Source organism: Hippopotamus amphibius, chromosome 7, assembly GCF_030028045.1.
Source record: "Hippopotamus amphibius kiboko isolate mHipAmp2 chromosome 7, mHipAmp2.hap2, whole genome shotgun sequence".
Taxonomy (NCBI): Eukaryota; Metazoa; Chordata; class Mammalia; order Artiodactyla; family Hippopotamidae; genus Hippopotamus; species Hippopotamus amphibius.
The window spans coordinates 45,141,451-45,155,295 of NC_080192.1; the positions used below are offsets into that span (position 1 = coordinate 45,141,451).

At 41.6% G+C, this 13,845-nt stretch overlaps 1 protein-coding gene across 1 annotated transcript in view; it reads right to left on the reverse strand.

Moving 5' to 3' along the window:
• Nucleotides 1-12,828, reverse strand: part of TPH2 (tryptophan hydroxylase 2) — an 83,350-nt gene extending 70,522 nt beyond the window's left edge. Inside the window, exons 1-5 of the mRNA XM_057742133.1 lie at nucleotides 12,724-12,828; nucleotides 10,181-10,333; nucleotides 7,278-7,461; nucleotides 7,067-7,167; nucleotides 2,199-2,266 (exon numbers count right to left, since the gene is read on the reverse strand). Of these exons, the coding sequence (XP_057598116.1) occupies nucleotides 2,199-2,266; nucleotides 7,067-7,167; nucleotides 7,278-7,461; nucleotides 10,181-10,333; nucleotides 12,724-12,828 (611 nt within the window). The remainder of the gene's footprint in view (nucleotides 1-2,198; nucleotides 2,267-7,066; nucleotides 7,168-7,277; nucleotides 7,462-10,180; nucleotides 10,334-12,723) is intronic.
• Between the last annotated feature and the right edge of the window lie 1,017 nt (nucleotides 12,829-13,845).

A 13,845-nucleotide genomic window follows, 5' to 3' on the forward strand; every position in this document is an offset into this window, starting at 1 on the left:
TCCGCAACAAGAGAAGCTGCGGCAATGAGGAGCCTGCGCACCACAACGAAGAGGAGCCCCCACTCACCGCAACTAAAAAGAAAGCCCACACACAGCAAAAAAGACCCAACACAGCCAATAAAATAAATAAATAAATAAATTTATAAAAAAAAAGAATAAATAACTAATATTTGAGGTAGTCCCTTTCTGAGGTAGCAAAATCTTTTATATACATACATACATATATATTTTGTCCTTGTATATAGGATACATTACATATAGCACCTATGTATAAAATACATTTTTATCTATCTGTTTTATCTAAAGAAAAAGGCTCTGCCAAGAACTGAGCTTTTACCATGTCCTGGGCAGGTCATGCCCTAAAGGCCTGTCGTGCCTACATCCTATCTAGGAAGACATGACCTGATTCCACAGGGAGGGTCTGTAACCCAAGGGGCACAAATTTGAAAGCTCACAACCATTTATCAGGGCCTGCTGTGAAAAAGTGAATGTGGCCCGTCAGAGTCCTCTCGTGGCAATTTGCCTGGGAAACACTGGGAGATGGGGCTAGTGAGTGGTGGTGCTGAGGCCAGGGGCTTGGGTCAGGACGAGTTGTGAGCGTGCTGATGTGAGAGGGGCAGAAAGTCACAGTTGTCTAAGGAGAGTCAAGAACCTGTTTGGAACAGAGGAGACGGGCCTGGAGTGGACACGCATTGAAAAGCGTGTGCCAAACAGTCCTGGTTTTCATGCTAATGAGCATGGTGGAGAAAGAATGAAGGATGCCTGGGGCCTAGGCTGAGGAAGAGAAGAGCACCAAAGCATCAAAGGAAGTTAGAAATGAGCAAATGACTGTCATCAAAGGTGTGGTGGGGAATCCTCTCACTTTGCTTTAAGCACCTGTATGTCAGATTCCTTAAAAAAAAAAAATTAAAAAAAGCAAACACTGGTACCCTCTGTAACACACGTAATGTCCTAAATTCTCACCAAGGACAAACTTGCCCCAAAGAAGAGTTAAGCTTCTCACCAGTCTCAGCTAGAATAAGAAAGACACTTTCCTACCAGGTATGAATTTACATTTTGTTCTGATCACAAGATTCATGCAGCTGATCACATACCAAAGGAAAGACAGAGGTGGTGCTACAACGGTCTGTAAGTTTCATCAGTGTGAGCAGAATAAACAGAGGCCTAATGTCCACTCCATCCTTCTAGATGTGGCCTCGGTCACCAGCGCCGCATTGCTGCCTGTCACAAACCTCCTCTCACTGCCACTTAGCACCCACCACGCACTATGCACAGCCCTCCACCCAATCCTGAGGCTCTCCAATTTCATCCCAGCCCTGACCCTGGAATGGATACGAAACTCTTCCATAAATCCTCCAGTTGATAGGAAGTCTCCCTTTTCCTGTGAACAAACGCATTTCTATCATGACCGCTTACTTGAGCTTTTTCACCATTCTTGCTGAATCCTCCACTTTCACTGGGGAAGCTGGACATGGAAGGAGGTTACTAAAAAGCCAAGTCAAAAGTAAAATTAGGACTTCCTAGGTGGCGCAGTGGTTAAGAATCCACCTGCCAATGCAGGGGACACGGGTTTGAGCCCTGCTCTGGGAAGATTCCACATGCTACGGAGCAGCTAAGCCTGTGCACCACAACTATTGAGCCTGTGCTCTAGAGCCCGTGAGCCACAACTATTTAGCCCGTGTGCCGCAACTATTGAAGCCCACGTGCCTAGAGCCCGTGCTCCACAGCAAGAGAAGCCACTACAATGAGGAGCCCGCGCACCACAATGAAGAGTAGCCCCCACTCTCAGCAACTAGAGAAAGCCCGTGCACAGCAACAAAGACCCAACGCAGCCAATAAATAAATAACATTAATTAATTTAAAAAAAACTTAAAAAAAAAAAAGTAAAAGTAAAACACACTTTCCAGGCCCTGCAGAGTGTATAAAAATGGCTCCTTGCCTTAGTTGAGCTATGAGTACAATGGCGAAAATGTAGCGCTCGGCATGTGGCCCACGGCTCTCATTATTTTACCATTATACCCGGATGTCAAACATCGTTTTGGCGTTTAAAGCCTACAGAGCTGGTGAGTGTTTAAAATGGTTCATGTCTGCTTTCTGCAAAAGTTAAAGTGAAGAGAAGACAGGGCTATTTAACACAGGATGTGTTTTCCCTAACTCGCCCGCAACAAGTCACGGGAAAGAGTTACACAGGTACTTACTATTTATAACCCATGGCTACATCCACAAAATACTTTCTTCTCTGTCGATAGACATTGTCTTTAAATCCCTTAAAGAGAAAAGAGATTATGTTATTCAACAGACTGACAAAAAAAATTAGCTGCAGAAGGCCTAAAAGAAAATCACGGTGATGTTTACTGAGTGCCCAATGCAAATGTAAATTCTTTTCCTTGGGTGACTACCTTGATGACACAGGCAGAAGCGAATTGTACTTACCAGTAAAACCTCATTAAATTTGGGTCCTAATTTGGGATGTGTGGCAATTCAGACTAAAGTTAACCTTTCCATGAAGTAGGCAGAACGGCTTAGTTAAGCAAATTGATATTGTGAACAATATCCTTTAGTTTTCAAGTATTATTTACATGTAATTGATCTTAATTACAAATTAATCTTATCTGTTCATTAAAATAGATCCCTTTAACATGGCTATTCAGTAAGCTAACCTAAATTTAATTGCTTTGTGTAAATGACCAATAAATGTACATGTATAGAAATTCTATCATTCACGATAATCATCAAAACCCCAAATTAGGATGAATTAAAGAGGTTTTGCTGTATATTATGAGTATAGCCACACAATACAAAATCGATTACAAGGAATCCATGCACAGGATAGCAGGCTAGCTCCATTCCCCTCTGAGTTCCTATGACTCCAACTAGTCTTCAGCCAAGGTCAAGATTTTACCTATCATCACACACTTGGGAAATTAAACATCCTGTCTGTTATTCTCCCATCAAGTGGAATTCTTCTGAGAGGACTTCTTGGTTTACTCAAGAATCTCTCCTCTTGTCAACAGACTTTCCATTTTCCCTTCCTTCAGGAACTTTCAGACAGTCAATTCTTTCCAGGTTTGTTTCTTCAAACAGCTGGAAGCAGGAACTGTTTCAATTTAACTTCTTACCTCTGCAACCCCTGAAAACCCAAAGGGAAACCAGGACATGCTGACCACTTTGAGGAGGGAGGCCAGGCAGGGGACAGGCTGGAGGGGTCGTGGGCTCCGGGAGGAGAACTGGGCCAGGCCCACAAAGGCCTGGACTACCTCTGCTCACTCAGTGTTCACTTAGACACTTATGCAAGGGCGCTGTTCAAGAAGAACCTCAGCTCAGAGAAACTCGTCATGTTCTCTCTTCCAGCTGAAGGAGAACTGGCCTTGAGGTCAGAAGTCTTCACAGGACTGTATGCTGAACAGAAATGAAGAACATCCGCTGCCAACAGGCTTTATCATGGGGATGACAAGAGGTCACTGAGAGAGGGAGAGAGCAAGTGCCCTGAGGTCACCCAAAGGCCCTGCAGAAGTAAAGTACCTCCGCCCTCAAAGCTAGCACTCTCTTCTGCTACAAATTGGGAGTTTTTAAACTGGAGTTCATAGGCAGGCTTGTGGAGTCTTCAAGTGTGTATATTCGAAATTCGTGACCACAGTTACTTTACAAATGGGTCTGTGACCTAAGAAAAGGTCTTATGCCGTACAGGGTAGACATGGTCATGCTTGAAAGTACACATTTCAAAACTCGCTAGTCACGCCAAGCAACCTGGGATGGTAAAACTGGAGAATCAATTCCAAGCGCCTTTATTACTCCAAAAAGAAAGCAGTCCCCGACAAAAGGAAAAGAGTTATGTGAAAAGCTCAGCATCTGTTCCCTGGTTCCTGCCAAACCAGACACCATGCAAACAGCATCGTAATCTGCTGGGCTTCCCAAAGAATCTCGAGTGTCTCTCCTTCGCAAACACCTGCACCTTTTCCAGGCACGCAAGAGAGTGATTTACTCAGCACGCCTCATCAGCCTAGTGCGGCAGTGATTGAGCAAGTGTTATAGGCGAACCAGAGCTTTCAGCATTGAACTGAGGACCGGCAAGACAAAGCAGGGATGCTAGCTGCACTAGCAATTGCTGAGACCCAGCACTCCTCGGCCGTCCATTCTAAACTGATGCCAGGGATAAGGTTACTGGGTAAAATACAGGACACCTGAGCAATATTTGGGGCATACTTTAAAAAAAAATTGTATATGAAATGCAAATTTAACTAGGCATCCTATATTTTTATTTGCTAAATCTGGCAACACTAGCACTCAGAGAGTATCTGCTGCCCTCCACCCTTCCTCTCGCAGTTTAACTCAAGAGGAACTGAAGATCCAGCCGGCACCCAAAAGTGCTCAGCTCAATGTACGCTGGCACGCAGAGCTATCCCAAATAAGCCAACCCTGGCAGAATACTGGAGTCATTTGCAGAGCTTCAAATAGTACTCCAAACCTGGGCACATTCCCAGAGGTTCTGATTTAAGCATTCTGAGGTGAGACCCTGGCATCAGGGTATATTTTAATTCCCCAGAGATTATTTGAATGGGAGGCTAGGGCCAAGAATCACTGAGTTAGGACGTTAGTTCTCAAACTTTAGCGTTCATTGGAATCTCCAGCAAATCTGTTTAAACACAGATTCCAGGGTCCATCCCTGGAAGTTCTGATGCAGTAGGCTTCAGATGAGCCTCAACATATGGCATTTTTAAAAAGCACCTTATGTGGGGGTGGGGCGGGGGGGACACTGAATCACACTTGGAAAGACCCGCACAGTGTAGATCCTTGCAAATCAAAGTGTGGTCCCCAGAACTTCAGTGTCAGCCTCAACTGGGAGTGCACTAGAAATGCAGAATCTTAGGCGCCCCCCACCATCTGTATTTTGAAAAGATCCTCTACGGTGATTTGTTTGTCCATTAAAGTTTGAGATGGACTGACCTACACATTTAACCCTTTCTAGGGAGCCTCAACAACCTGATTCATATTCCAAGCCCCCCTTCTGAGCCATCTCACCACGAGCGCATCCTAATGTAATAATCCCTGCCTTAGGACAGGAATTATTCCCAAACACAAAAATTCCTTAGAAACGTTTTTCTATCTTCACCAAATAATAACTTATAAAAAGCACCAACTGACCAATATCAAATTTTGCATAATGAATATCTGGTGTGCTTATAAAAGAAATATATGTGGTTAAAAAACATGATGAGTGAGGCAGGAAATTGCTAAGTACTTGCAATTATTTCAAGTGGCTGCATAGAAAATAAGGGAAGGTATCAGAAGGTGGGTGTAATTAGGAGTCATGGAACAAAATGAAGCACAGGAAACTTTATGCTGGGTATTAGAATAAATTTTTTCACAGCAAGGTCAATAGTTCCTGCGGTTGTTCTGACCCTCTTTCTTGAGTAATTTCCAAACTAGACTAAGGGGAGCATTTGGAAATAAGAGGTGAGCAAAACGTCCTTTACTGTCCAGGCATTGATCTGGATGATTTAATACAGCATTTCCTTTCCTGGAATTAAGCATTCACTCTTGCCAAAATGCTTTCCAGTTGTTTTATTAACTAGGCTTTTCAAATGCCCCTTTGAGCTCAATAAGCATTTTATTTCTACTTTTTACATAAAGAATTTGAGTTGCAGAGGTAGAGGGACTTGTCCAAGGTCACCCTGCCAATTAACAGCTGGTGTCTGGGCAGTCCTGTTACTGCTTAGCTCTTAAATCAGGCTTCTGTGCTGATTGTGACCCCTCTGAGGTCGGGGAGGGGCAAATAGACAAGTGGACGACCATTGAAGACACTTCTGAGTATTTTTCTAAAGTTCGGGAGCCTCACATGAGAATTCCTGTGAATTATTCTGAAATATTAGGCTATGCTGACAAACATAACACACTGTGTCTCTGAGCAAATTCAGAGTTTTTAAAATCATGTGACTGAATTAGGTTTATTTGACCATTTGTTTGAATGGTTTGCTATGAACTGGTTTGAATTTGTATTTTACGCCAAAAGACTGGACTGATTGAAAAAGTCCCTCTTGCTGAAGTTACCATAGTTTCCTTTAAAGCAATGGTTCTCAAATTTAAGTGTGGGCTTGATAAAACTAGCTCCCAGGTGACACTGATGTGGCTGGTCCCAGGACCACACTTACAGAATCCCTGCCTACATACAGTCTCACGATCAGATTTCCAGATTTTCTCCTTTTAAATAAAATGAATATCTGGAAACCTTTACCCTCAGACCACAAAGGCTCCTATAAGCATGACCAATCTGCTTGGGTTTCACCCTTGAATCTGTCCAGTTTTAGACAAGTGGCACCGGGGGAGAATATTGCTTGTAACGAGTGAGTACATTGCTTGCTTCTCCCAGACTATTAACTGTACTTCATTCTGACCAGAAAGAGGGTCCAGGCCTCTCGTGTTAAATAAAAACTGATGTAAAGGGGAAGAGAGGGAATAATGGCAAATGCTTACTACGGATCATATTTCTTTAAAGGTGGTCATTTTCACTGGAGTAAGGAGAGAGCGCCATACACAGAGTCAGAGCAGATGGGGGTACAGATGCATCTTCCCTTACGGTCTTATTCTATCACCCTCTGCCTTTCCATTGAGACTGAAGTCCACCCCATTACTCTACTCCTAACTACCTACAGTCAAGGACAATAGCAAGGAGAATTTTATTCTCTCACTGAGCCCCACAATGCCTAGTCCTCCCTAGTTTCCCAAAGAGGTGATCAATTGCAGTTCGTCGTTTTTCCAAGGGTCACCATCTACAAGTATATTTCAGGCTGTCTAATTCTACGGAAATATTCTCCAAGGTTTATACTCTCCTCCTCTATCCAGCCCTTTTAAAAATAAATGCTAGGTGGAAATGCCATCCTTCTAACCTGCTTCCAGCCAATGCCTATGTACAGGGAAGCTTTATCACTTAACAGTCTGCTCTCAGTTACAGGGAATAAATAATAAACTGCTCTACGATAGCACATGACAGCACGGAATATGGCGCACTGCCTGGCACACGGGCGGAGCTGGAAGGGCACGTGCGCGATGGATGTTACTGGACACTTACTGGGTGGTCGGCATCCAGCTCAGAACCATACATGAGAACTCGGTGAGAACATCTGTCTAACTCAGAGATCTTCCGGGGAAACCAGGGTACATCCTCTAGCTCTGTTGGAAACACAGTGCAGGTTCAAAAATATTAGCTCACGTGTTGTGCTTTCCCCTTTGCAACATTTGTCAGATTGCAAAATCACCCAACAAGCAAAAACTGGCCTTGCCTTCTTCCTCTGTCCAAATGGTCTCTGGCGGATTCAGTGTCACAATCGTGGTTTGAAATTTCAGTGACTGAATGAGCTCATTGAATTCCACTTTGCCACACTCGCAGTCCACAAAGATTTCAACTTCCGAACTTCTTCGCCGGGATTTCCTAGACTCAATGTGAACCATGTTGACATGTTTTTCCTGTGGAAATATAAGCAACATCTCTAAATCACCTTCAGGGCACAATAAAAGGGATGCCATGGGCTGTTCTTATTCAACTCGTAAGCAAAAACGGTGCCAAGTGCCCGCAAAAGAGAAAAAGACAATCTTCACACTGTTTGCTTAACTACAACATGGAGATGTTTTCCAACCATTGTCTCTATTGATAAGAATAGTAACTGTGCATGGGTTTTCCTGTCTCATTTTCAACAAGGGGGGACATTAAGATACATAAAGGGCCCTATAAAAAGTATGATAATTATGAACATTATCAGTTCCCAGAGCAGTCCACATCCCACTGCTGGTATGCATGACTATTTGGGGGGAAATTAGTTTACTGTCATACCATCCCCAGATTTATTTATTTATTTATTTTTATATATTTTCCAAAAAAAAAAAAAAATTGAACTTCTGATTTTATAGTAGTATAACATCTCGTTTTTGAAATAAAGCTTTCAATCTTTGAAAAAATAATTAATGGTATGACTAGCAGACAAAAGAGGCAGAAACTGGGAAGGTAATATGAAAATGACTGAAGTCTGGGAAACACTGGCCAAAGTGTGGCCCACATTGTAGCGGGGAAAAACGAAGCAAGAAAAGTAGCCAAGAAAGGATCTCAGCAGGAAGAAGGAGAAGGAGGAGGAGAAGCAGAAGGAGAGGAGAAGGAGGAGGAGGAGAAGGAGGGGGGTGGAGGAGGAGGAGGAGAAGCAGAAGGAGAGGAAGAGGAAGAGGAAGAGGAAGAAGAAGAAGAAGAGGGGGAGGAGGAGGGGGGAGGGGGAGGAGGGGAGGAGAGGGAGGAGAAAAGGAAGAATCCCTAATGGAACCACTTAGTAACTGGTCTCTTCAGCAACCCCCAGGCTAGCTTCATCTAAGGACGTGTTGCTGCAACTATCATGATGGATTTCATGGGTAAAACCTCCTTACAATAAGGTGGTTGAAGGAGGGCAGCCATTTAATACTTAAATCTCAGGTTTAAATTTTCCCAGGGATACAGTTTTCCTTTGTCCTGAGTTAACTGAGGTCTAAGTTCTCCTCTCCACCCTAACGCACCCTCAAATAAGCAGATCCCTCCCCATCTCTCCATGGTATACTCTGATTATCAGCACAATTCCAAATACAATCCTGGATGGCCTCTGAATTTTCATCATAGCAGCAGGATAGGTAGTTTCTGGTACCAGACTTAGATAAAATCTGACAGCATCCTTCTCTGTATAAAGAAACTAGTCCTGTGACCAGGACACTAAATGCTCTATTTCTGCTTTTAATAACTTTTGTGATAATGCCATATTTTCTAAATAGGCAGATAAAGTAAGACTAACATTAGGTTCAAAGTTCAAGAGTCTTCACACACACTGTGTCACTTTGGGCTTTTAACATCCTTTGGCTGAAGCAGAGTGGATATTTTTAGAAAAGGAAACGGAGGTCCAGATGGGTTAAGTGATGTAACTAAGACCCCATGACTAGCTGATGGCCAAGTGAAAACTCAGGGCTGCTAACTCCTTCTCCAGGGATTTTTCCACTGCACCCAGCTGTCTAATTGAATTGGCCTGCCTTTGGGCACTGTATGGAAACAGCGCTGGATGATATAATTATGTGTAAAATATTTCCCAAGATTTCCATCCCCACTGTTTATGGTGCCTGATCCTTTCTTTAAGGTCAAAAGAGAACAAGGAAATATTTATCAAATCAGTCTGCTAATTCCCCCTCTACAGTCATCAAAGAGGCATCATGATAATGCCTCACATCTGTACACTTTACAAAGCACTTTCACTCACATTATTTCATCACAACAACCTTGTTAGGCAGGAATTATTACTGCTATTTTACAAATGAAGCAATTGAACCTAGGAAGCAGCTAGTGATTAGCCAAGCCAGGAGAACACAGGTCTGAATCCTCTGACTGCAATTCCAAGCATCTTTCCACTGCACCAGCAGCCCAAGGCACCGTGCAGAGCTAGGCTCCCTAACTCACAGCTCTCATCACAGCCAGTGCCCCCACACAAAAACTGCTGGTAAAGGAGGTCCTTGCTGAAGGGTAGGGGAGCCATCAGGTGTACCCTGGTAAGAAGGCAATAGTTTTTCTGGGCTTGTATAACCTCCCTCTCAACCAGGCTCTTTCTTGAGGTTACAAACCACCCATTTAGGCTTAGGAAAAGCCTAACATGTCTATAAGAGAAAGAGAGAGCTAGCCCTAGCTCATATATAAGGAGAGTGACTCATCTTTACAAAAGACACATTAGGTTCTTGAAACAATGAGACTTGGGGGAATACCCAGTGCCTATACTAATGTGCCTCATTTTATGCAATAAATGCACTCTAGACAAGTGCATGATTCAAATGTGAACAGATCAAAGCAGGCTGCAGGCTCTTGATATTTAAAGATACCCTCTTTGACGTCTTTTGTGTTTGCATTTCCAGATGTGAGGCTCACACTTTTTAATTACTGACTTCCTCACCTGGCAACAGTCTACAGAATTACTAACAGGCTGACTCTGAATTAATAAAACATAGTCTCCACCAATCTGCTTGTTTCATTGTCTGACAGACCGACTCACCTTGTAAAGCTTTATGAAGTTTGGTGTCTTTGAAACTTTCAACACATTATCCAGAAATGGATTCAGTAATATGTTGTAACAGATGACAGGTTTGTAACCCAACACACAGACAGTTTTAAAGTTAGATAATTATATGTTACATTCACCTGAAAGAGTTTCAGTGCTTTGACCAATCCACCAACTTCATTTTTCAAGGAGAATACAACTGCCGTCTTGCCGCTCTCGGTAGCAGTGTCGCTTTTGCTGCTTCCCTTGTTGCCTTTTTTATCATCATTTTTGCCAGAGTTAGTTTTATTTAGCTTTAAGAAGGTAGAAGCACACACACAAAAGTATTAGTTAGGATTCCAGAGTTCTCTATAACTAGATTCTTTTTCAGACATTCCATTCATACGCTGGAAGCCCCAGCAAGCATACAAACTCGAGAAGTTACCAAGCCACTCATAACTTCTGATCATAAGCACTGGTCTAATTTACTCAGGGACACTCTTTTCCAGTGCTCAAAGATATCATCCAGAGGTTGAAATTAGAGGGGAATCATACTTGCTTCACTTTAATAGCAACAAAAATCTGACCATCATAAAGTATAAAGTGTCATGGAAGAATAATTCCTGCCTCTCTTTCTAGGTTGATTTTACAGCATGAAATTTGATCTGCTAGCCTAGTTGAATCGTATGGAAGCTATATTAACCACTAAACATAACAAAATTAAGACTAAACATATATTTTTCCCAACAATAATTTTTGTTTCCATTAAACCTTAAAAACAAAATATTCATTTTGTTCTGACATATGTCAGGACATGCACTGAAATTGATCACCTTACGTTCTGCAGTTAGAACCACATTGTCAACGTGGATCTATCTGCAGAAGTTCCACACAAAGGAGTGTATTCAGTTAAGGCTATCTGTATCAGCAAATGATATGTGGAAAGTGGCTATTAAAATTCAGCCACAGAAAAAAGTAAAGAAAAGGAAGAGAGAGAGAGAAAGTAAAAAAAGAAAGAACTAGCTCATCATTAGCATCCAAGAGTAGAATCTGAGAAAGTGAAAAAGATTACCACTTCACTGGCCAGGCAAGATGCTATAGCACATGACTAAGTAATGGCTATTAGTCCTATTGGCTAAAGACAAAAATGACAGATTCCAGAAACTCGGATCACACTGTCAGAAATACATAGTTAAAAAGCTGGAAATTTTTATTTAACGGACAAATCAAACCAGAGTGTACTTTTTCGTGTTCATTCTATGCAAATGAAGAACTGGGCAAACCACACTTTCTCTCTGGCAGACAGTGATAGAGTGCAGTCATATCAATCCATTACTTCCTCATGAAACTGAGAAATGTACATTTGATATGGAACCCAGTGAGTAACGCTTTGCTATTTTCTTCCTCTGATTTCTCTACTGGCTTTATTTTCACATGTTACTATTGCCTCACTCACTAGATTTATACGTGACAAATAAATATTTTGTAACTTATGACCTGAAGGAGAAAAGAAGTTTATACAGGCGTTGGCATTTGACAGTATGTTTAGTCATTAAAAGCTCAAATATTGTAGCACTCTCAACATCTGCCACAGATCTTATATAGTTAAATAGCATTTTTTATATGAAAGTGTTATTATGCAGTAACCATAACTTTTTTTCCTTCTTTTCCTTCTAGCAGTTCATTATGGCTTCAGAATTCCTCATTGTAATGTTGCATTCAAATACTCATGATAGTTAAATGTTAGAAAACCTACTTATGCTTTTAGACTCATTTTTGCAAATTGATTTAAACAGTTCTCCAAAACTTGCCCTGATAACGTTTCAACATTTTTAGGAGTAATAATATACCAGTACAATACAACCCCTTTGGCACATAGTCGGGGCTACAATACTAAAACAGATTTTTCTATGATGCAGACTAAATTGTAATTGGTTGATAAACTCTGGTAGAGCTGTAATAAAAATATCATTTAATATTTGTAATAACCAGAAATCTGAATACATTTTTCTTTCACTGTCTTTTTTTATTAAATCCTGACTATTACCCCATATCAGGAACTAAAATCCTGCAAAATATTACTTTTTTATTCTGCTATTATTTAAACACAAAAACTGCCTTAAATATTGAAATAAGTGGTGTATTGCTTTCATTACCCCACCATTTAAATTGAAAAATAATGGAGTAATGAGGAACACAGAAAAACTTCTGAGAGGAATCTGATCTTTCTCTTATTCCAATAACCAGCACCTACAGACAAAAATAGAAAATATTACTTTGTGTTTAAAGACCAAGTTTTGTAGATGAAAGGGGGTATAATAATCTTGCAGGAACCATAGAAATCTATTTAATTTCTTCTCCCAGTTCAAATTCATAATACATGGCCTTTCAAATTTCTGCACACTTTTTTTGGTTGTTGATGTATTGGTTTATACAACTTCTCATTCTTAATGTTTGGGAACTTCTTTACTTTCAACTTATAAACTTTGAGGAAAGGAAGTTTAGCACTTAGCGATCAGGACACCCACTTTACTTTATGGGGAGAGAAGGAAGAGTGGAGGCAGAAAGGAGGGAGGCAAGTTAGACAGATGATATAGGAAGAAATTGAGGTGTGTGTTTACAGCAGGTGTCCGAATGGCAAGGATAAGACTATCGCTACCCTAGAAAACACTACTCTAGAGAGTGCCAGCTACTCAGTACTCACTGTTAAGCTGCCAAGCAGCTGATGCTCTTCGGGCACTGCCGAATCCAAAGAAAGCCCTCTCCTTGCCCAGTATTTGCTGGAAAACATCATCATTGCCGGCTGCATGGATCCCGATGTAATTTTCTTTCTCTGCAGCAGAGGGGACTAGAGGGGCAATAGCAGTGCTGGCCGAGATTGAGAGAAGGGGCGAGCGAGCAGTGGACCTCTCAGGGCGCTGCCCAGAACTCTGGTGCTGAAGAAAAAGCAATGCGAATCTTCCCCTCCCCAGGCTCCTTTATATGAATGACTGGGGACTGATGGAAGGCTGATTAGAAAGAAACTCATTTCTGTCTGCCGATGGCCACAGTCAGATTACAGACCTGAAGCCTGGGGTTATCTGTGTTCGTGGCGCTATTTGTCGCATAGGTCGAGTAGCAGTTTGCGCGTGGGTGGTGGAGAACAATACCTAATGGTGTTATTTGTAAAAGAAAACATCTATCCCCTGACGTTAGCTCTCATCTCTCAAACCAGCTATTGGCAAGTTAACCTCAGCCTTTACGTAACTGTGAATTCAAAGTTTTCCAAAAGAAGGAAAATAATTCAAGGAAGATCAGCACTGCAGAATCCCTAAGCCATTTTACTTTATGTTAATAAGCTTTTTCTGATCTGATGTTACAACTGTGTTTCGGCACTTGTGTGTGTGTGACGGTATTCATAAAACGCATAGCTTTCCAGTAGTGTGATGCCACAATGCGATGATGTTCAGGCAATTGTACCGTAAAGGAAATGTGAGGCTGTGATTTAGCCACATATAGATATAGTTGAGACACTCACCCTAGAATCTTCCTCACTAGGCGGGAAGGAAAAGGAAAGGAAATGTCCATATAGTCATTCCTTTGATGACTTGAAACTAGAACAAGTCCAATAATTTGAAATGCATAGATCAACTATTCAAACTTTAATAGGTCATAAAATTACCATGGAAGATATTACCAACCTCCAGAAGGGTGGAAGACTCTTGACCAAATGGACTTGTTTTACTGCAAAACGAAACCAATCCTAGGACTGGCACTGCTTGTCTATATAGAAAACAGGATGAAAATTTTTCAAAACAGGAATGGATGAGCAAAAATTAACTGGATT